The sequence below is a fragment of the Mobula birostris genome, chromosome 23, assembly GCF_030028105.1.
Source record: "Mobula birostris isolate sMobBir1 chromosome 23, sMobBir1.hap1, whole genome shotgun sequence".
Taxonomy (NCBI): Eukaryota; Metazoa; Chordata; class Chondrichthyes; order Myliobatiformes; family Myliobatidae; genus Mobula; species Mobula birostris.
Window position 1 is genome coordinate 25,041,377 of NC_092392.1, and position 24,360 is coordinate 25,065,736.

The 24,360-nt window shown below is 45.7% G+C and overlaps 1 protein-coding gene across 7 annotated transcripts in view; it reads left to right on the forward strand.

Moving 5' to 3' along the window:
- celf2 (cugbp, Elav-like family member 2) overlaps positions 1-24,360 on the forward strand; it is an 809,970-nt gene that overhangs the window by 431,780 nt on the left and 353,830 nt on the right. The window contains exon 1 of one of the 7 annotated variants that reach the window (XM_072241416.1): positions 4,644-5,014. The exons of the other annotated variants lie outside the window; for them this stretch is intronic. Within the exon in view, the coding sequence (XP_072097517.1) occupies positions 4,944-5,014 (71 nt within the window). The 5' untranslated portion in view covers positions 4,644-4,943. Of the gene's footprint in view, positions 1-4,643; positions 5,015-24,360 lie in introns of those variants that run through there. 7 annotated transcript variants of the gene reach the window in all.

Below are 24,360 nucleotides of genomic sequence, written 5' to 3' on the forward strand. Positions count from 1 at the left end.
CGTGCCAGTGACACCCCGCAATCCTATCAGGCAATGTTAATATAAAAACAGCTACAAACAAGATGATCTCATCTGGAATGTGGTATGACAATGGATTGCATTGAATTTAGAGAGCACCAGCTAGTTATTAGGCTCAACTGGGATACATTGAAAATGCTGGAGGAACTCAGCATCTCAGACAGCATCTATGGAGGGAAATAAACAGACAGTGCTTTGGCTAGAGGCATTGACTGTTTTTTTGCCTCGATAGATAAGGTTAGCCTTATTTGTCACATGTACATTGAAACATCAAAACATACTGTGAAATCCATCGTTTTGCGTCGATGTCCAATACAATCTGAGGATTGTACTGGGGGCTGCCCACAAGTGTTGCCATGCTTCTGGTGCCAATATAGCGTGCCCACAGCTCACTAACATACCTAACCCGTATGCCTTTGGAATGTGGGTGGAAACCAGAGCACCCAGAGGAAACCCGCACAGTCATGGGGAGAACGCACGGACTGCTTACCAATGGCAGCAGGAATCAAATCCTGTTCAGTGATCACTGACGCTGTAAAGTGTTGCATTATCTGCTACTTTTTACTACACAGCCTCAGATACTGCCTGACCCGCTGAGTTCCTCCAGCATCTTGTTTGTGTGTGTTGCTCTTCCTGTGACTACGTGAGCTTCTTCTGGGTGTTCTGGTTTCCTCCCATCTCCCAAAGACATGGATTTGATAGGTTAATTGGCTGCTCTAAATTACCCCCCCCCCCCCCCGTGTGTCGGCAAGTGGCAGAATCTGGGGGAGCTGATAGGAATGTTTGGAGAACAGGTTACAGAGAACATTAATTAAGGGGACGGGATTGCATTGACAAGCCAGCATAGGCGTGACTGAGTGAATAGCTTGCTTCTGATGGAAATCTGGTGATGATAAGATGCAGGAGGGGAGAAAGGTGGGTGATGGAATGACTTCAAGAAACAAAAAACGAAACCGTCTGTTGAAACATAACCTGCCCCAGCCCTTATACAGCACGGATCACTTGTTTAAGGAGGACGAAGGTATCAGCGATGCTGCATCCAGCCTGCTAGAGAAAGGTTAGCAGGCTGCATGAGAGGAACCGGGAAATAAAAATGACTGTCGAGCTCTTTCAAAAGCTGGTGTTAGGAAGAATGGCCAAACTTCCTCCATCAGTCTGCAACTGTTTGATTATAAGCAGTGTGTGCATGTACGGCTTTGTGAATATATTCACCACTACATATTTAATCACACATTGGTAGATCATCAAAGAGGTAAGGCACATCATTATCCATATACTTCTACATCAATTGAAGCCGTCACTTGTATTCCAGTGACTTCATTCCATTTATTTAATCGACCCCTTGCTGCTGACACTAAGTGACAGTGAAGGGAAATATATTTAAATTTGTGGTGTGGTGCAGCTGTTAACTATAACAGTTTCCGGTGCAACTTAGAGTGAAGTCTGTGACCTACTTACATACTACTTTACCCCTGATACCGTGATTAAGAGCAGCTTTGAATCTAGTTTTTCTCTCCAGGGACTTTGATTTTGCAAGAATTTTACAAACTGCAGAGAAAGGTGGGGTCAATGAGAGACAGGGGTGTGAGTACACACACACACACACACACACACACACACACACTCTCACTTGTTGAGAGACTATATTATGAATGCACAGAGGCCCCAGTTTCCTCCCACAGACCTAAGACACACGGGTTAGTAGGTTAGTTGGTTCTTGTAAATTGTCCCGATTAGGCTAGGGTTAAATCAGTGGGTTGCCAGGTGTCACGGCTTGGTGGGCTGGAAGGGACCGTCTTGCGCTGTTTCTCTAAATAAATAAATGCTGGTGTAAAAATAGATGCTCACAAAAGAATTAGTTAATAAGCACAGTCGCCTAGTGGGTAACCAGGTAGTGTAGTAGTTAGTGCAACAGTATTACTGTGCCAGTGACCCAGGTTCAGTTCCTGGGTTAGTATGTTCTTCCTGTGACCGCGTGGGGATTTCCTCCGGGTGCTCCAGTTTCCGCCCACATTCCAAAGACATAAAGTTAGTAGGTTAATTGGTCACATGGGTATAATTGTGCGCCTGGGCTCATTGGCCAGAATGTGCTGCATCTGTAAATAAAATAAGCAGGCACACAAGAATATATGCTTATGCCTGTGTGGATAGGAATACACTGATCTGCATTTACACACATCACATCAACTGCCTCCATGGGAATGTAATTGTTATAGAAATACACCCTTAATGTGGAAATAATTAAAATTATAAATTGTATTAGAAAAACAGATTAGATTTCCTCTGTTCCCTTCATATTCCACATTAACAAGTATGGAATTTACATAAAATTAATAAGGTTTTCTTTAAAAATTATCTCTGTGCCTTTTCTACTCATCTAAGATTGAATGCCTCAGTCTCATCTTTCAATAACATTTTAATTACTGCTGCTAAGAATTCTGGCAAAGTTGTTTAAGGTTCCCTAACAGGACAAAATTGGATAAAACAGAGACTATTTCAATTTATAAGAATACTTTTCAATTAATTAGTCCAGTTGGCTCACTTCTTTTTGTGGTAACTTGCTATGTGCAAAATGCCTGTCATATTTTCGCACACCCCATTCTGTTGTCTGATGAGGTGCATTGAAACAGTTCTGAAAGTCATGGTCTGTTATATAGATGTTTTTGCCCTTTATCAAGCAAAGCAGTAAGTATTTGCCTTATATGGCATCGGTCTTTGCACGTAACACTTTCAAGCAATTGCTTTACCTTAGGGCCCTAAACATTGCCGTGATTTGTGATAGGTAACATAGAAACAGCCTCAAACTCCAAGAAACACTCGGGAGTTTCCCTGCACTGGCTAATGTCGTGTTTGCTGTGATATTTCCATTTTGTGTGGAGCTCTGCCTGTGTAGCTGCAGAGGGAGCTCAGTGCATTGGCAAGCTTCAATGGGTGTCTAATCCCTCATATTACAAAGTACAATTATGAATCATGACCCAAAACCTTTCATCACTTGATTAGACTTTGACCTTTCCTCACATCAAGTTTTTCTCTTTGTCCATTTCATCACTGTAGTTTGTTCTACATGTTCCTTTAATATTCTTGTTGCTGAAGAAACCCAATAATTTCCTTTAAAACATTCTGTCTCACAGTGAGTGGTTGCAGGGAGTTTCTCATAACTTCTTCCTACGTCTACGTACATTTACCTGCCTTCTGTGTAAAAGAACCTCTTGTCATCTCACCATTAATTCTTTTTCTTGTAATTTTGGAATTTTACTCCCAAATTCCTCATCATCCATCTGGTGATAATCATTTTTAGTCATGAAAATTATTATTCAGGTAACTCCTTAACCACCTTGCCCTTCCCCTGGACAACATCGGTGGCGTGGAGAGGGGAGACTTGCTGCTTGGGCAACTGCCAGTCTTCCATACAACCTCGCCCAGGCCTGCGCCCTGGAGGGACTGAAGCAAGATTTTCCAGGTGCAGATCCATGGCCTCGCGAGACTAACGGATGCCATCCATCCTTAACCACCTTATCCTCAATGAAAAGAACTTCTGGCACAGTCACCACTTTCACCTCTTCCAGCATCATACTGAATTTTGTTAAGCAACTGGTGGAAATTCACGTGATGGGCAGGACAAGGTTGTATTTGATCAAAGTAACAAGAGGACGGTTGTGTAGCGGTTAGCATAACGCTTTACAACACTAGCGATCCGGGTTCAATTCATGGGCCTGTAACCACATGAGTTTCCTCACACATTCCAAATATGTACAGGTTAGTAGGATAATTGGCCACATGGGTGTTATTGGGTGGCATGGGCTCGCTGGGCTGGAAGGGCCGGTTACCATTCTGTATCTCTACCTTAAAAATTAAACTGGTTGGTGAGTGAAATGGCCAAACTGTTTTGGCCTTCACACCAAAGAGAATAACGAAGTACAGAAAGAAAGTAGCGGAAGTCTGGGTTCAACAGTAGAGAGTTTTTTAATTTTGGGGTAGAGCACTGTACACATACAAAATGCTGCGGAAACTCAGCAAATCAGGCAATGCCTATGCAGGGAATAAGCAGTTGATGTCTCAGATCGAGACCCTTCAGGCGAGTTGTCTATGTATGGAGATGTTTTCTAAATGTTCAGTCCATTCCTGTTTGAAACTCAGTCTAAATAGTTTCAAACAGTAAGAACAGCTTGGTCTTGAATGAGACCCTTCCATTGATAATGTGCTATTTGCATTTATTGGTTAGTTTATGACCATTTATACAAACTAAAACAGAGGCAGTTATATATTCTGGATTGTGGGTCATTCCTGAATCCTGATAGCAGAGGCTAAATCCACATCTAGTTATTTTCCATCGTGTGTTACAAGGCAACTCACGCAAAGTGCTAGAGGAACTCAGCAAGGCTGGGCAGCTTCTATGGAGGGAAATAAACAGACGACCTTTCCTGCTCAGGTCCTCACCATAGATGCCTCCTGACTATGCTGAGTTCCTTCAGCATTATGTGCATGTTGCTCAAGATTTCCAGCATTCTGCAGAATCTGCTGTGTTTGTGTTCTACCGCTGCCGCCACGGTGCTCAAAGTGTTAACAAGTGCTCTTCTCTGTTTGGAGAAACGTGCCAAATGTATTCATTCAGTGAAAGAGCTTGTTCCTGCAAAAAGAATTCAGGGGAAAAAAGCTCTTAAGCTTGGCACCAGTTTCGAACAGAGTTGCACCTCCCACTTTCAGCACCTGGCGTTCTGAAGACAGTTGCATCTGTGGCAATTCCTTCACCCTCCACCCCATCTTCATTGAAGAAAAGGGAGAGAGAGAGAGAGATATGTGACAACTGCCGCACTGGCTGCCTAAACGAGGCCTCCCACACCTGTCCCTCTCGATCTGTGGGCAACAGTTGTCCAAGCGGACTCGCCTAGGGCGATTTATTTGCCACCAGCGTGCCGAGGGAAAACATGACTTCTTTCCAATTGGACTTTCTGCCTGAAATAATGGTTGATACTTGTGGCCTGACGTCCGACACACTGTAAGTAGGACGGCCGAATGCGGCTTTGCAAAAGGTCGATAGCGTGCAGCTCCCTGCAAATTGTGTCTTGTTAGGACAAGAGTTTCGTTGGAGACAGAGAGAGAGACTAACATTAAATAAAAGAGTGTCAGGCTGCGTGAGCCGAGCATGGAGGAGGTTAAAGCGGTCTAACTGCAGAGAAGGATGTTTGTGTGAAGCTGTTTTTACCACTCTTCTCTCTGTGAAAGGACAAATGTAATTGGCAAGACTTTCTGGGCTGTGTGTGTGGGAGACTGTAAGCAAAAGGATGCAAGATGGAGAACATTTATTAGTGTCCGTGTTGTTGGGAGGGCTTGCGGAGCCGCGGGCTAGGAGGGGAGAGAGAGAGAGAGCGCGATTGAGCGGACAGGTGAAGCTTCGTCTCCCGGCCGCCTGCGGTCGGTCGGGTCGGCCGCCTGCGGTCGGTCGGGTCCGGGCCGGGCGGAGCCCGGTGATAGAGGACGGGGGGTGGAGATGAGGAGAGCGGGCTGCCGGTAAGGCGGCGCAGTCTCCCGGCGAGGAGGGAGGTGTGAGAGCAACTGCTTCGCGAGAAACCGGTGGAGATGTTGTGAAGCCCAGGGATAATAATGAGCCCCTCTGTCCCACCCCTTTCCAAAATTCCGTGGTGTTGGGGGGGTGGGGTGATGCGGGGTGGAATCAGTGAGATTTTTTTTCTCGCTCCCTCACCCGATGTCCCCGGAGTGGACATGAAGCTCTCCCACCTCTCGTTTCGCCCGGGTCACTGTGTACGCTCCCAAATGCAGACTTCTGTATTCCCCTGGGGTGTCCGCATGCCGCCCACACACCCTCCCCCCTTCCCCCATCACACTGCACCTCGTCCTCCCCCTCATCTCCCCTCCCCCCCTTCCCTCCCTCCCTCTCCCCCCCCTCCCTCCCTCCCCCCTCCCTCCCTCCCTCCCCCCTCCCTCCCTCCCTCCCCCCTCCCTCCCTCCCTCCCCCCTCCCTCCCTCCCTCCCCCTCCCTCCCTCCCTCCCTCCCCCCCCCTCCCTCCCTCCCTCCCTCCTCCCTCCCCCCCTCCCCCCCCCTCCCTCCCTCCCTCCCCTCCCCCCCTCCCCCCCTCCCTCCCCCCCTCCCCCCCTCCCTCCCCCCCTCCCCCCCTCCCTCCCCCCCTCCCCCCCTCCCTCCCCCCCTCCCCCCCTCCCTCCCCCCCTCCCTCCCTCCCCCCCCCTCCCTCCCTCCCTCCCCCCCCCCCTCCCTCCCTCCCTCCCCCCCCTCCCTCCCTCCCTCCCCCCCCTCCCTCCCTCCCTCCCTCCCTCCCTCCCCCCCCTCCCTCCCTCCCTCCCCCCCCTCCCTCCCTCCCCCCTCCCCCCCTCCCCCCCTCCTCCCCCCCTCCCCCCCCCTCCCTCCCCCCCTCCCTCCCTCCCCCCCTCCCTCCTCCCTCCCCCCCCTCCCCCCCCTCCCCCCCCTCCCCCCCCTCCCTCCCCCCCCTCCCCCCCCCTCCCTCCCCCCCTCCCCCCCTCCCCCCCTCCCCCCCTCCCCTCCTCCCCCTCCCCCCCTCCCCCCCTCCTCCCCCTCCCCCCCTCCTCCCCCTCCCCCCCTCCTCCCCCTCCCCCCTCCTCCCCCTCCCCCTCCCCCCTCCTCCCCCTCCCCCCTCCCCCCTCCTCCCCCCTCCTCCCTCCTTTTCCTACCCTTCCTCCAACACTTTGTCTTCCTTTGCTGTTCTGATGAAGGGTATCAGTCCAAAACTTCGATTGTTGGTACCCCTCCCTCCCTGACTTTCTCCGCCATTTGTGTGTGTTGGAGGGGCGGGATCGGTTTGCCATTCTCACTCCAGTGAGCCTAAACATCTGTGAAAAGGAGGGTTGTAATCCAATTAAATCAATGTAAAATTTGTAAGTCCCAGGTTGCCTCAAATCAGTGTGTATTGGGGTTACTGGATAAAAGATCTGTGCTTGCACGCTGCTAAATTAATTAGGAACAATGCAGCTGGAGCAGATTTTGGGAGCAGTCACTATCTGAGCTCAGCGAATGAGTTGGGGAATTGTGGAACATTCTTTTAGTCTGTATACAGGAGGATATGTTTCCAAAACAGACAGGCAGCTGGCGTTTGTCTCAGTGGGACCTGTTGAAAACAGGAAAGAATGTCATTGCATATCTTCTGATTTTTTGTTCAGTGACTTCCTTCTTAGGATAAAATGACTTCTTCCAATCAGCAGTAGGGGAGGAGAGAGGAGGATGGGTCAACAAATCAACCTGCATCTCGGCCTTTGAGTCTTTCATAACTGGATGCTGGTGTTCTTTTTCTTTTCCATTTAGACTCCACGCAAACAATTGACTTCAAAGAGATTGTTTGGCAAGTGTTTGTGGGGGGGGGGATGGCATTGGGGAAAAATCGATTTCTGAGGTTGCTTTGAAAGCAAAAGATGAGTGAGTGACTACTTCCATGCTGAGAGCTTGGCTTGACTGGTGACATGCTTGTGTATCTCTGCAAGTTTTGAGGATCTGGACATCATTGGAGGGTACAATGGTGAAAGGTTTCTTTGTCACGTGTACATCAAAACAGTGAAATGCGTCACTTGATTCAATTCAAATCAGATCAGCAAGGTTTAAATGTAATCACTGATACAAATATGATCTAGATCGATTTTATATACACACAATCAGTGCCTACTTTATTAGATACCTCCTATATCTAATAAAGTGGCCACTGGATGTACGTTGGTGGTTTTCTGCAGTTGTTGCCCACCCACTTAAAGATTCAATGTATTGTGCATTCAGAGATACTCTTCTGCCACAACCACTGTTGTAACATGTGGATACTCGAGTCACTGTCACCTTCCTGTAAGCTTGAACCTGTCTAGCCATTCTCTTTTGACCCTTCTCATTAACAAGGTCGTTTCACCCTCAGAACCACACTCAGTGTATTTTTTTTCTTTTTTGCACCATTCTGTTGAAACTCGAGGTTGTTGTGTGTGAAAATGAGTCTGTTAGAAACTGTTGATCTCCTGCCAAACAACACTGCCTGGCACCAACAATCATTCCACAGTTAAGTCACTTCAATCACATTTGAATTGAATTGACTATTACTTAAATCCTTCATATACATGAGTGAAAAATCTTTCTTACATCTCCATCTAAATGTGCAATTTATAGTAATTTATAATACTGTAAATAGTATGTATAACAGGACAGTCAATATAACATAAATACCTTGTGTCAGCATGAATTAGTCAGTCTGATAGCCTGGTGGAAGAAGCTGTCCTGGAGCCTGTTGGTCCTGGCTTTTATGCTGTGGTACTGTTTCCTGGATGGTAGCAGCTGGAACAGTTTGTGGTTGGGGTGACTCGGGTCCCCATTGATCCTCCAGGCCCTTTTACACACCTGTCTTTGTAAATATCCTGAACAGTGGGAAGTTCACATCTACAGATGGCACTGGGCTGTCTGCACCACTCTCTGGAGAGTCCTGAGATTGAGGGAAGTAAAGTTCCCATACCAGGCAGTGATGCAGCCAGTCAGGATGCTCTCAATTGTGCCCCTGTAGAAAGTTCTTAGAATTTTGGGGCTAAACCAAACTTCCTCGACTGTCTGAGGTGAAAGAGGGCACTGTTGTGCCTTTTTCACCACACAGCTGGTATGTACAGACCACGTGAGATACTCGGTGATGTTTATGACGAGGAACAAAGCTGTTCACCCTCTCAACCCAGATCCATTGACAGGGTGATGACTTCTTCTCTGTAGGCTGCCTCATAATCATTCGAGATTAGGCCAATCAGTGTAGTGTCATCAGCAAATTTAATTAGGAGCTGTGGGTGGCAACACAGTCATGGGTATACAGAGAGTAAAGGAGGGGGGCTTGGGACACAGCCCTGAGGGGCACTTGTGTTGAGGGGCAGAAGTGAGGGAGCCCACTCTTACCACCTGCCAGCGATCTGACAGGAAGTTCAGGATCCAGCTGCACAAGGTAGGGTTTGTGCTTTCTCTCTCCCCCCCCTCTCTCCCCCCCCCCCCTCTCCCCCCCCCTCTCACCCCCCCCTCTCCCCCCCCCCCTCTCCCCCCCCCCCCTCTCCCCCCCCCCTCTCCCCCCCCCCCCTCTCCCCCCCCCCCTCTCCCCCCCCCCTCTCCCCCCCCCCTCTCCCCCCCCCCTCTCCCCCCCCCTCTCCCCCCCCCTCTCCCCCCCCCCCTCTCCCCCCCCCCTCTCCCCCCCCTCTCCCCCCCCCCTCTCCCCCCCCCCCTCTCCCCCCCCCCTCTCCCCCCCCCTCTCCCCCCCCCTCTCCCCCCCCCCTCTCCCCCCCCCTCTCCCCCCCCCCTCTCCCCCCCCCCTCTCCCCCCCCCCTTCTCCCCCCCCCCTCTCCCCCCCCCCTCTCCCCCCCCCCCTCTCCCCCCCCCCCCTCTCCCCCCCCCCTCTCCCCCCCCCTCTCCCCCCCCCTCTCCCCCCCCTCTCCCCCCCCTCTCCCCCCCCCTCTCCCCCCCCCCCTCTCCCCCCCCCTCTCCCCCCCCCTCTCCCCCCCCCTCTCCCCCCCCCCCTCTCCCCCCCCTCTCTCCCCCCCCCCTCTCTCCCCCCCCTCCTCTCCCCCCCCCTCTCTCCCCCCTCCTCTCTCCCCCTCCTCTCTCCCCCCCTCTCTCCCCCCCCCTCTCCCCCCTCTCCCCCCCCCTCTCTCCCCCCCCTCTCTCCCCCCCTCTCTCCCCCCCCCCTCTCCCCCCCCCTCTCCCCCCCCCCCTCTCCCCCCCCCTCTCCCCCCCCTTCTCCCCCCCCCTCTCTCCCCCCCCCCCTCTCTCCCCCCCCCTCTCTCCCCCCCCTCTCTCCCTCTCTCTCTCTCTCTCCCCCCCCCCCCTCTCATTTTGATGTTTGGTCTGAATAACAACTGAACCTCTTGATCATATCTGCATGCTTTTATGCATTGAATTTCTGTCACATGATTGGCTGATTGGATATTTACATTAACGAACAAGTGACATGAATAAAGTAGCCACTTGGTATATAGTTTGCTTAAGGCAAAGAGTTGATTACCTTTGCAATTGCTCTTTTACTTCCCTTTTCCAAGATAGTTTGTGACAGTCAACCGAATGTTGTTTGACTGATTTGGCTGGAATTCTTACTTTTATTACCCGAGGAAATTTTCCAACAGTCTGGTGTTGATTTTTGTCAAAGATGCTTCATTTGCATTGTAAAGTTAGGAACATTTATTGTTCATATTTTTCTTTCTGATTTTGTGCCAGCTATTTGTTTATTTTCATGGCAAAAACTACCATAGCTGGGGTGGTTAATTGAAGTAAATTATCCCCAGCATTTGTGTTTGGACACAGATTTAATAATGTAGTAGGTTAGTCCAAAACCATCAACAATGCAGGCTTTATCCTGACTGACAGGATGCAAGTGTCATTGGTTTGGCCATCGGTTATGAGTTCCAGTCTTAAACGTGCATTTCCAACTGAGTGACACAGCATTAACTGGAAATCTTGTTCAGAAAAAAGGCACCATTAAATGAAATGGAGCTGTCACAGTAATACAGTGAGGGAGCTATTGTTGGGGATGAGAACTTTTGTGGAAGAATGAAGGTTAATGTAGGGATGAGTGAAAGGATGCTGCAGATGATCGAGATGGACTTATTTTCTAAAAGATGAAGAGTAATCTCCGCATGTCAGAATGAGAATTATCACTGACATGTGACACGAAATGTGCAGTTTTGCAGCAGCAGTAAGGTGCAAAGATGTAAAAAAAAATCTATAAATTACTAAAATATATAGTCCAAACTGGTGTAACTTTTTAAGTGTGTGGAAAGCTTTGCCAGGAGTGGTGGTAGAGGCAGATACATTAGGGACATTTAAGAGACTCTCAGATTGGCACTTATAGAAAAGAAAAATGGAAGGCCTTGTGAGACCATAAGATGATTAAACATAGGAGCAAAAGTAGGCCACTCGGCCCATTGAGTTGTCTCCACCATTTCATGTTGGCTGATTTATTATCCCTCTCAGCCCCATTCTCCTGCTTTCTCCCCATAACCTTTGGTGCCCATACTAATCAAGAATCCATCAACCTCCATTTTAAATATCCCCAGTGACTTGGCCTTCATAGTTGTCTTTGGCAATGAATTCCACAGATTCACCACCTTCCAGCTAAAGAAATTCTTCAGCCTCTGTTTCAAAGGGATATCTTCATATTTTGAGTCTGTGCCCTCTGGTATGAGACTCTTCCACTATTGGAAATGCCTTCTCCACATCCATTCTACAAGGGAGGGTAGAGTTAGATAGACCTTGGAGTAGGTTAAAAGGTTGGTGCAATATGATGGGCCGAAGGGCCTGTACAGTGCTGTAGTGTTCTATGTTCTGAAACAGCAAAGGAACAACGAGGTGGCATTAATTCATGGACCGTTCAGAATTTCAAAAAAACAGAGGGGAAGAAGCTGTTCCCATTTGTCTTAGTACCGCACTGCTGGAAGTGATTGAGATTGATTTTATGTACTGAATTTGCATGTGCTATCCTCCATTCACAGTGTTTTCCTGGAGAAATGATCCGGCTTTTATCAGAATCAGAATCCTTTATTATCGCCAAGTATGTGGACACATACAGGGAACTTGATGCTGGTTTCCCTGAGCTCTTGCTATACAGAATCAAAAAGCAAACAAAACAATAGTGCAAATAATCGTGAACTATATACAATGAGGTATACCTGTGTATGTACAGGTGGACTTGATCTATAATAGACTAAAATTCAAGTATGATGGCATACAGAAAGAAATTATTCTTGTACCTATTTGTCCTGGCATACAGTGATCTAAAGCGCCTACCAGAAGGAAGGAGTTGGAACAGGTGATGTCCAGGGTGTGATGGGTCTACAGTGATGCTGCTTGCTGGCTTCCTGACTCTAGATGCATATAAGTCCTGGATCGAGGACAGCTTCACACCAATAATCCTTTCCGCAGCCCTGACGGTTCTTTGGAGTCTATTCTTGTCTTGTTGGAAGAAGTTGCTCAGTTTGTGGTCCTTTGGTTTGAACAGTCTTTGACCATAATCTTAACTTTTAGTTTGCTGTGACTAATTTATTCTGAGTCACCTGTTTTCCCCAATCCTCCCAATTCCTTCACTGACGCTGTGTTGTCAATGCATGCACTGGATCTGGAATTGGTCAATGATCCAAGGCCAAGTTTACATCATCCTTGACCCCAAGGGATTCCAAACAAGAAGCAGAAATGCAAATATTATTGACTTTAATGAAGAAAACTAAGCTCATTGAACAAATTTACGAGGAGCGCTACCAAAAGAAAGCAGCATCCATCATCAAGGATCCCAATCATCTGGCCATGCTCTCTTCTGACTATTACCATCAGGCAGGAGGTGCAGGAGCCTTAGGTCCTGCACCACCAGGTTCAGGAACAGTTTATTTTGAACTTTGAAAGTTCACCAAGTGTTTAACAAACTACGTTCCTCCTGTTGTTATCAAATGCTTTATTTAATGTTGAATGTTATGGAGGGTGTGGAGTGTTATAGAAATGCACCTGGAAGAGTTCAAATGTGTTAAAGAAGACCAACAGCAAATATTAAAAAAAACCCCGATAATAATAAATAAACAACCAATAAATAATACTGAGAGCATGAGTTGTAGAGTCCTTGAAAGTGAGTCAATTGGTTGTGGAATTAGTTCAGTGTTGAGGTGAGTGAAGTTATCCACTCTGGTCTGGGAGCCTTATATTTCAAGGGTGATAACTGTTCCTGTTGTGGAATCAGTGCATGTTTCTCTTCCCCTGCTGCTGCTTTTGCACCCTTCTTTTCTACATTATGGTCTACTTTAGAATTTCATATTGAGGTGAAGTCTCATAGGAGCCGTCACCGATCCATTTGTGAGCACAGCTTTAGCCGGCAGCACTCAGTGCAGAACGAGGTAATAATGGGTAAGTTTAAGTGGAATTCATGCATGGATTGGCAGAAGTCAGCCACACTTTTTGAGAATGAATATTAGCTCACTGAAATGACTTCTTGCCTGGCAGGCTCACTATCTCAAGCAAATGTGATTGTCGGGAAATTTTTCTAAGCACAGTGTACACATCGTCTGCTGGTCACTGGTGCAGAGATTAACTCGAATTACACCTTTGAGTGGCTGTAGATTTCATTAGCCGTTAGAAACAAATGTGTTTCTCAAGTGGATATTGGAATGCACAAGTCTGCAGATAAGTGTGTTTGAGCTTTCTCTTCACTGGAATACTTCCTTTAACCCTGAGGGTTGGTTTGTCAAAGTCAGAATGTCATGTGTGTGAATTTATCCTTTCTTATTGCTGTGTTATTGTCTAACCCTTCACATTCTCCTAACAGTAATGACCATTGTAACTCTGTCATCGTTATTGAGATTCAAGACTATTGAAACCGTTGTAGACCACATGAAATGCTGGAGGAACTCAACAGGTCAAGCAGGATCTATGGAGGGGAATAAACCAGTGACACTTTGGGCTGAGATATTTCATCGGGATTAGAAAGGAAGGGGAAGAGACCAGAATAAATTGGAGGAAGGGAAGAAATACAAGCTGGCAGGTGATAGATGAAACCAACTGAGGGGAAAGGTCAGTGGGTAGGGATGGGCAGAATGAAGTGATAGGTGGAAAAGGTAAAGGGCTGACGAGGAGGAATCTGATAGGGGAAGATATGGGACTGTGGGAGAAAGGGAAGAAAGGGCACCAGAGGGAGGTGATGGGCGGGTAAGGAGAAGAAAAGTGATGAGGGTTAAAGCCACTGTAAATGCCCTTTTTTTAAAATGGCCTTGTAGCATGTATAAACGCATACACAATGCTGGAGGAACTCCAAAATGTGTGTGTGGTGTGCTTAAGATTTCCCACATCTGCAGAATCTCTTGCCCCTCAGGTAAAGGTTCCTCCTGCTGCCCCTTGGTAAAACTAGGTGATGCCTGTGATCAAAGCTGTTGAATAACCTGCTGATTCTTCATCCTGAGTGATGGCCACTTGACTGGGCACAGCATCGGCATCCATTGCCATGGAACCTGAGACCAGAGTGGGCACTTTCCTAGAAGGAGGTGAGAAATTTGGAAAAGGGAAGGGCAGAAGTTTCAAGAGAAGGAAATAAATAAGTGGTATGTTTGCTTTGAGTGAACATATGCAAGTTAATGTTGCTGCATTCGCTGAGTACCTGGGATGAGATCATGCAGACTTGGTGTAGGAGGAGGTATTGTACTGCATTTTGGCTTCACAGGGGTTGTTGTTACACAGTGGAGTCGATCTTCCTGTAATGAATTACACGGAGAGAAAGTGCTTGTTGGAAATTGAACTTCATTAGATTGGTGCAGCAGCCGTTACATTGCTAACAATTTGCAAAGTGGTCATGCCCAGCCCTTTTATTTTGGAAAATGTTGTTTTTGCTTAATTAGTTGAGAAATTTTACACCCACTGATTGCCAGGCTTGCTATTTCACAAGATGAATATGATACTATTTTAACCTTCTCGCTGACAAGCTTTGCAAATAGTTTAAACCTGACTAGGGGAGTGGGTTTAATTATGATAATTTTTCAAGAGAACGCCGAGTGTGTTTTTTTACTCCTTAATAAAGCCCTTCAGTATGACAATTGGACCTTTGTATTCCATTGTTAATGTACAGTGTAAGTAATATAGATGATGAACAAACATTGCATGCAAATCATTAATCTATTTCCCCACACGCCTGGTTCTTCCCCTATTACTCTTTCTTGCACACTTGTGAAAATGCTGATAATTATGAATCAGCCCGAAGGACCCATTGACTCTATCTGCAGTGGCAGTATAAATATAGATGAGCAGTTAGTTAATGAGAATGGAAACTTGTTCACCCCCTATGCAATTTGCAGTGTTTACCTAATGAAAGTTTTAATGGGAACAATTGGATAAGATGAATAATCTACCCATCTAGGGGAAATCTGACTCCCATTAGATGACTCCTACAGAATGACTTAATTGTGACGCCATTACTCTAGGCGGGTCTTCCAGTTCAGGCAAGGAGTTTTGGTTTAGTATATGATGTGCAGAGCAACTGATGTACAGGGGGATCTTGGGGTCAATGTCCATAGTTCCCTGAAGTTGGTAATGCACAAGATTAAGATGTTAAGATTAGCTTTGTCGCATATACACTTGGTGGCCACTTTATTACGTACTTCCTGTACTTAATAAAATGCCATTGAGTGTATATTTGTGGTCTGTTGCTAATGTAGCCCATCCATTTCATGGTGTGGTTATTTGAGTAACTGTCACCATCCTATCATCTTGAACCAGTCTGACTGTTCTCCTCTGACCTCTCTTATTAAAAAGGTATTTTTGTCTACAGAGCTGCTGCTCACTGCATTTTTTTCTTTCACATCATCCTCTGTGAATCTAGAGACTGCTGTGCGTGAAAATTCCAGAAGATCAGCAGTTTCTGAGATACTCAAACCACCCCATCTGGCACCAGCAATCCGTCCATGGTCAAAATCACTTAGATTACACTTCTTCCCCATTCTGATGTTTGATCTGAATCGCTTAACCATGTCTGCATGATTTTATACATTGAGTCGCTGCCACATGATTGGCTGATAGGATATTTGCAATAACAAGCAGATGTGCAGGTGTATCCAGTAAAGTGGCCACTGAGCGTACATGGAAACATACAGCGAAATATATCAAGTCAGCAAGGATTGTACTGGTCAGTCTACAAGTGTCGCCATGCATCTGGCGCCAATATGGCATGCTCACAACTTACTAAACCTAACCGTACATCTTTGGAATGTGGAAGGAAAACGGAATACCCGGAGGAAACCCGTAAGATCACGGAGAATGTACAAGGAGCAGCAGGAATTGAACCCTGATTAGCGATTGCTGATGCTGTAAAGCAGTGTGTTAACTACTACGCTACCGTGCAGCCCACACACAATCAAAAGTTGATAGCATGGTAAAGAAAACATATGGCATGACTTTATTAATTGAGACATTGAGTTCAAGAATCAGGAAATTACATTATAATATAATGAACCTCAGGTTAGGCCACATCTGGAACACTGCTTTCAATTCTGTTCATTTCCTTGTTGGAAGGATGTGGAGGATGCAGAAGATTTTTACCAGGAACCTGTCCAGATTAGTCCCGCTTGGTGGTGCAATAATATCGGTGCCGGACTCCGGAGCGAAGGTTCCCGAGTTGGAATCCAAGTCGGGTTGAGTGTCATGCTAGCAACTCGGCCTCGTAAAAACAAGAATAGCTTGCTACGGAAACACCGTCATGACGATGCCCAGACAACTCTGCTGCCGAGTTAGGGGCTATTCTTCTTCTTCTGTCCAGATTAGAGAGCATGTGCTAAAAGACAAAGTTGGACATACTTGAGTTTTCTTCACTGGAGCGGCAGAGGCTAAGGAGAGATCTGATTGGCGTTTATAACGTTATGAGAGGCGTAGATAGATGGCTGGTACCTTTTTCCCAGGGTTGAAATGCCAAGTACTAAAAGACATGTATTTAAGGTAAGAAGGAGAACTTTTGGAGGAGATGTGTGGGTCAGGTGTTTTTTACACAGTGCTGGGTGCATGGAACGCTCTGCCAGGGGTGTTGGTGGAAAAATAAATGATAGAAGAGGCTCTTAGATAGGCACATAAACAGACAGAGAATGGAGGAATGTAGACCATGTGCAGACAGAAGGAACTTGATGTCATTAACTTAATTGGTTCAATACAACATTGTGGGCCAAAGGTTTTGTTCCTATGCTGCTGGACTGTGGTTAAAGCTATTGATAATTGCCTTAGCTGGTGGGTGGAGGGAGACGTACAACTTTCAACCTGTCATTCCAGACAAGAAATGAGCAGCAGATCACCTGACCAATTTGGAGATTTCCCCTTTTTACTCCCCAAAGAAAATTTTAATTGGGAATCATCTCCAAGGCGCCAACATAGAAATGCACTCTATTCCCATGTGCAGGCAGCAGCCATTTTATAAAGATGGAATTGTGTCCCTTTGCTGTATCTGGTCATTTGATGAAGTCAAGGATATCAGCAGTTGCATGCACGAGGGCACAAGCACCAACGACTTGTTGCCCTTTGATTTAAACCAGTCACAATTTCTTTATTACATATAAAGTCAACCCAAAGCATTGACTCTCCATAGATGCAGCATTTTGTGTGTGTTGCTTGGGATTTCCAGTATCTGCATAATCTCTTGTGTTTATGCTTTAAATAGTAAGTCATCATTTTAAGTCGTACTTTCCATTCTCTGCTCCAAACCTTTGTATTTGTCAGGGTCTATGTTTAGTACAGCGGTGTTAGTCAGTATGTGGTTAGTGCTCATCGACTCTCAGTAGTATATTTTGCCTGGGTCACACCACTGGCTTCCAGTAATTGCCTCTGAAGGTGAACACAGTGGAGACTGAGTCTTCAAGATTGGAAAAGGAAGCAGAGACAGTTACTTTTTAGTCACAAATGCCCACTTGGATGTTTCTAATGCTTGGATGGATACAAGCTAAGTGACCTTGAAATTGACTCAAGCACCATTGACTTTTCCCTTCCTTGTGGGAGGTTCAGAGATAACATAGTCTAGTAGCTCTTTGCAATAGACTTTTAAATCTAAGTGATATTTTTTGATATATAGAGGAAGCTCTATTTGCACTGGGACAGGGAGGTGCAGCGGAAACAAAAGACATTAGCAAATCTTGACACATTTACCTTTGGTCTATCCGCAGTCAGGTTTGGTTACTGAGCTTCAGGAGATTTGGGAAACATCAGTTCTGACCTCCTGTTGTATAATCTGAAGCAGGCTCACAAATAACTGTAAACACGAGATTCTGCAGTTGCTGGAAATCCAGAGTAACACATGCAAAATGCTGCCCTGTAGGTCAGGCAGCATCCGTGGAAAGGATGAAAAAGTTGACATTTCGGGCTGAGAAACTTCATCAGGTCCTGCCTAACCTGCTGAGTTCCTCCAGCATTTTGTGTGTGTAACTCACAAATAACTCAATGGGATCTGGATTCCTGATGCCAGTTTGACTAAATAGTATTTGGACCCAGCAAGATTCATTATTCATTAGTAAGTGCCCATTTAACCTCACATTTTGGACTAAGAAAATATTTTTCATTAATAATTACAATTTGATAACATGGGCACTCCAGTAACAACAAGAGTCCTGATTTTTTTTTATTCTGCAGAAGATTTTTTTTTTGCAATTGCCAAATCAACACAGTGAGTTAAAACAGATCTGGGTTATTGATTAATGTGTATATACTTTTGGCAGGTGATTAAATAAAGTATTTAATGGCCTCCTGCCATTGATTTGTGTATATTTTCATAATATATCCCTGACCTGCAATATATACTGTCCTGAAAATTCACACTGATAAAAATCAAAATAAATTTCTAAAATTAGGCTTTTGTTTCCTCTGTTCAATTTACTACAAACAAAAATTAAGTCCTGTGAAATAATGGCTGCTATTTGCCGTATTGAAGTGTCTCACATATTAGATAAGACTGTAACTGAATTCTAGAATAAACTTTAAAAGAATTGTGGCTGAATCACAGACACAGTAAAGGCAATGTTGTTATTTTTTTTATTAATAACATTAATTTATAGAGGCCAGTCAGCATGTTTGGTTCAGGGGTTAAGAGAACTTAGATGAGAAAAGGATGCTTTTTATACATGTTGAAGACAACTTGTACCTTTCAGTGATTGTGCTATCTTGTAGCTCACATTGTGAACCAGCTAACAGCCTTCATCAGCTGTCAACTATCATTTCTTACATAAGCTTCACCCTCTCTTAGCAGTCATTCTCCCTCTGCTATCTCTCTCCCTTTCATTCTGTTTCTTTCTATCCTTTTTCTACACCTTGTCTGGGAGATGGGGAGGGAAGGAGACTGTGTTTCAGACCTTAACTACAGGAAAACAGATGGGATTACAGGTTGCAATATTCCTCAACACCCCTCCTGCAGGAGCACAAAGTGGGCATACGCTTAGTGGCCACTTTATTAAGCACCTCCTGTACCTAATAAAGTGGCCACAGAGTGTATTTTCTTGGTCTCTTGCTGCTGTAGCCCATCCACTTCAAGGTTCGACACTGAGCTCTTCTTGAGTTATTATCGTCTTCCTGTCAGCTTGAACCAGTCTGGCCGTTCTCCACTGACCTCTCTCGCTAACTGCCCACAGAACTGCCACTCAGTGGAATTTTTTTGCTTCTTACTCCATTCTCTGTAAACTCTTAAGAGGCTGTTGTGTGTGAAAATCCCAGGAGATCAGCAGTTTGAGATGCTCAAGCCACCCCGACTGGTACCAGCAATCATCCATGGTCAAAGTCACTGAGTTCTTATTTCTTCCCCATTCTGACATTTTCTCTGAGCAACTGAACTTCTTGACCTTGTCTGCAGGCTTTTGTGCATTGAGCTGCTGCCACATGATTGGCTGATACTTGCACTAACAAGTCGGTGTATCTAATAAAGTGGCCGCTGAGTGCATATCAGGCCTAAAGATTTAGGAAGCAAGGGTTTAAATCCCACTGTGGCAGTGTGAGCTTTTAATTCCATTTCTTACATGAAAGTTTTTTTAAAAAATAAAGCCTAATCTTGTCATTTAAGATCATGATCTTGCTCTTGGGGAAATAGACTGTGTATGTTCCCCATCTCTGCCCTGCATGTGCTTTGGACCTGCACCAATATGGCTGACTCTTGTTTGGCCATTTGGTTCATCCCCCTTGTATCCCATCCATTATTTATTTATTTATATACACACATTCTTTTTCTCTCTCTCCTTTTTCTCCCTCTGTCCCTCTGACTATACCCCTTGCCCATCCTCTGGGCTTTCTCCCCCCCCACCCCTTTTCTTTCTCCCTAGGCCTCCTGTCCCATGATCCTCTCATATCCCCTTTGCCAATCACCTATTCGGCTCTTGGCTCCATCCCTCCCCCTCCTGCCTTCTCCTATCATTTCGGATCTCCCCCTCCCCCTCCCACTTTCAAATCTCTTACTAGCTCTTCTTTCAGTTAGTCCTGACGAAGGGCCTCGGCCCGAAACATCAACTGTACCTCTTCCTAGAGTTGCTGCCTGGCCTGCTGCGATCACCAGCAACTTTTATGTGTGTTGGTTCATTCTGACCTTCGCAGCAACAATTGTGTGCTGAGAATTCTTGTTCTGGAAAGGAATTGCCTTTGATTCGATGGTTGAACAAGAAGTACAGCTTCAGGCTCCAATTACTGAATGCTGCCTGTGTATGGTAAAAGGTACTTTTCTTCAAAGCTGCTTCAGATATCTTTTTTTTATTTTCGAGATACAGCACAGCTACAGGCCCTTTCAGACCAATGAGCCCATGCTCCCCGATTCAATGTTCAAAGTGAATTTATTATCAAGGTACATACATGTCAACATTTACAACCCTTGAGATTGGTTTTCTTGCAGGCATACACAGTAAATCTAAGAAACACTACAGGATCAATGAAAGACCGCACCAAACGGGATGGACAGGCGGCCAATGTGCAAAAGACATCAAACTGCAAATGCAAAAAAAAAAGTAACAATTAATGAGCAATAAATAGCAAGAACATGAGATGAAGAGGCCTTGAAAGCGAGTCCACTGTTTGTGGGAACAGTGCGGTAATGTGGCGAGTGAAGATCAGTGGAGTTATTCTCTCTGGTTCAAGAGCTGGCTGGTTGAGAGGTAATAACTGTTCCTGAACCTGGTGATGTGGATTCTGAGACTCCTGTACTCCTTGCTGATGGCAGCAGAGAGAAGGGAGCATGTTCCTGGATGGTGGGGTCCCTGATGATGGATGCTGCTTTCCTGCAACAGCATGTACAGATAAGCTCAGTGGTGGGGAGGGCTTTACCTATGAAGGGCTGGGCTGTGATTCATTACTTTTTGTTGGATTTTCCATTCAAAAGTATTGGTGTTTACACCCATGTGCCCAATTAGCTTACTAACCTGTATGTCTTTGGAACATGGAAAGAAACTAGGTTACCTGGAGTAAACCCACTCAGTCATGTGGACAACGTGTAAACTCCTTGCAGACTGTGGCAGAATTGAACCTGGATTGCTGGCATTGTAATCACATAATGCTAACCGCTATGCTACCCTGCAGATAGGCTGGTGGGAGATGAGAAAGAGTACCTCTGCTACTTGATGTAGTGAAACTTTTCAGTGGTTTAATCTATCCTGGTGCAAAAACACTGTTGCACTTTATCATTTCATTTCTTCCTCATTATCCTGAGGACACTGATCTTTGGGATAAAGATTCAAAGGTGTCAGCAACCATACAGTTCCTTTCCTAGAAAAAGTAATAATAATAAGTAGTAATAATAACAATAAGGCATCCGATAGTCTTGCAAGACCATGGATCTGCGCCTGGAAAGTCTTCACTCTCCAGGGCGCAGGCCTGGGCAAGGTTGTATGGAAGACCGGCAGTTGCCTATGCTGCAAGTCTCCCCTCTCCACGACACTGATGTTGTCCAAGGGAGGGGCATTAGGATCCATACAGCTTGGCAACAGTGTCATCGCAGAACAATGTGTGGTTAAGTGCCTTGCTCAAGGACACAACAGGCTGCCTTGGCTGGGCTCGAACTCACGACCTTCAGATCAGATTAAGTGCCTTAACCACTTGGCTACATGCCCACACGTGGTAATAATAGTAATAATAGATAAGCAATAAATTGCTATTCAATCAAAAAGGGGCATCAACCTGTTCACTTAAGAATTTTTTTTCCCATCCTTGGAAACGATTCCTGGCTTGTTTTTCTCATACTGTCATCCAAGTCCATTAACAAACTACTAGCCAGTTGAAATCAGCCAGTACAGTACAGGATTGAGTCCTAGAGCGTTACAGCATAGAAGCAGACCATTTGGCCCAGCTGGTCCAAGCCCACATCTACCAGTTCTACTCTGCCAACCTCGATGGGGAGAAAAGCCCACATACTTTCACTCTATTTATACTCTTAAATTTGAATACCTTTACAAGATATCTCCCCGTTCTCCTGTACTCCAGCTTTGTGATGATGGGCTTCACCCCAGATCTCCCTGACGCACCCAGTTCTGTGCTACTGCCTTCTCTGGGACGTCACGTACCACTGGCAGAACTTCTCTCAAAAATCTGGTTGATGTATCGATTTCTGCGCCATGAGGAAAACAGCCTGTAGAAACTGACCTCATCGCTGCACCACCAGATACTGTCCTCAGTATTATTTATTTATTGAATTTGCACAGTTTTGTCTTTTGCATTTTGGCTGTCAGTCTTTGTGTGTAGTTTTTTGTTGATTTTATTCCATTTTTTTGTTCCACTGTGAATACCTGCAAGAAAATGAGCCTCAGGCTAGCACGTGGTGACATACTTGATATGTACTTTGATACAGGGATACAACCAAACCAAATGTATTATTGTCTGAGGAAACCCAGGCACAGAACAACCCTTCCAATCCTACCTTGTGTGCAGGGACTGCTGGAAATCCCGAGTAACACACACAAAGTGGTGGAAGAACTCAGCAGGTCAGGCAGCATTTATGGAAAGGAATAAAGAGCTGACTTGTGTTGAGACCTTCATCAGGACTGCTTTGAAACTGAGGGAATCTGATTCTTATTCTTTGTTTTATACAAATATTCAAATGTATTGGCATTATGATTAGCACAGAAATGGCCTGTTCCTGTGCAGTGTTCTCTGTCTTGATATTTGTTGCAATCTACTTTGCAAGTTTGTTTACAAAAGCAAATCCATTCATCCGCTAACAGGTCAGGCAGCATCTACAGAGGAGAAATGAAGAGTCGACATTTTGGGCTGAGACTCTTCAACAGTATTGGAGTGAAAAGGGTAGAAGCCTGAATAAGACGGGAGGGGAACACACACAAAAGACTGGAGGAACTCAGCAGGCCAGGCAGCATCCATGTCTCAGGTTGAGGCCCTTCGTCATTACTGGAAAGGAAGGAGGAGAGAAGACTGAATAAGTGGGTGGGGGGGGGGGAAATTGGTGAAGTAAAATAAAATAAAGCAACAGGGCATTTTGCAAGACTTTGCTGGGATTTTTGTCATTTGGCCTCCATTTGTGTCTGTTTATGTTGGGTGGCAGTGAAGTAACCTGTAAACCTTGGCCAGTTCCACAGAGTGGATTAGTAATATAAGGAGTTTGCTGAATGATACTTTTTCCTCCCCTTTTACATTGCCATCATGCAATTTTTTTTAGGAGATTAAGTACAATGTGAACTGTGTCAACTTCCTGATGGATTCCTTTGCTTGTTGTGAGGACCAGCCTGCAGAGAAAATAACCAGGTAGAATCCATATGGCTTGCAGTGGGCACTCAGTTTGTTTGAATGAACTGAAACTAATTTCTGTCTGGCTGGGTGGAGCTAACACTGTTTTGTGCTCCCCCTTCAAGATGAATTTCAGACCCACAGCCTTAATTTAGCAACAATTAGCTTTATTTCCATTCCTCCCTTGTGCCCGCTGATGTATCTGTGTGTTAAATACATAAATCAGCCGTCAGACAGGGTTTGTGTAGAAAGCCATGAGATGCTGTCAGGATCCAAATACTGGGAGACTGGCTGTGCTGTTTTAATGAAGGCTGTAAAGATTCTCAGTGCAAAGGATCAGTCTGCCTGGTGCTGTTGTCGAGCCACCGCTGTGTCTGTGACATTTGTGCTGTGGTGTTGCAGAGGGAATCATGTGGTCATCAACTGGCCCTCCAGCACAATGAATCAATCTGTTCCAGAGCTACACAGCAGCCTCTCTGCTGTAAGTCCTAAATCGATCCTTTTTTACTTGCCCTGTCATTTTGTTTGTGTCTGGGTTGCAGACAGATTCCAGATTATTTGGTTATCCACATTTTCCATTGCATAGAAAAATGAAATATGGGCACCTTTCAGCCCATAATATCGTGCCGACTTTTTAACCCACTCTTAAGATCAATCTAACGCTTCCCTCCAACATGGCTCTCCTTTTTCTTTCATCTGTGTACCTACCTAAGAATCTTTTAAAAGTCCCTAATGTAATTTGCCTCTACCACACCATCCCGGCAGCACCCACCAATCTTGGTGTAAAAGTACCAACCTCTGACAATCTCCCTTATACTTCCCTTTAATCAGCATAAAATAATGATCCACCACTCCCGTGTTAGCCATTTACACCCTGGATAAAAGTCTCTGGCTGTCCATTCTATGCCAAATAGCTGAAGGTCTAAAGGAAGATAAGTCACCCGGACCAGCTGGACTACACCCAGGGTTCTGAAAGAGGTAGCTGAAGAGATTTGTGGAGGCACTAGTAGTGATCTTTCAAGAATCACCAGATTCTGGTGTGGTTCCGAGGACTGGAAAATTGCAAATGTCTCCCCGCTAGTGGTGATCTTTCAAGAATCACCAGATTCTGGTGTGCTTCCGAGGACTGGAAAATTACAAATATCTCCCCGCTCTTCAAAAAGGGAGGAAGGCAG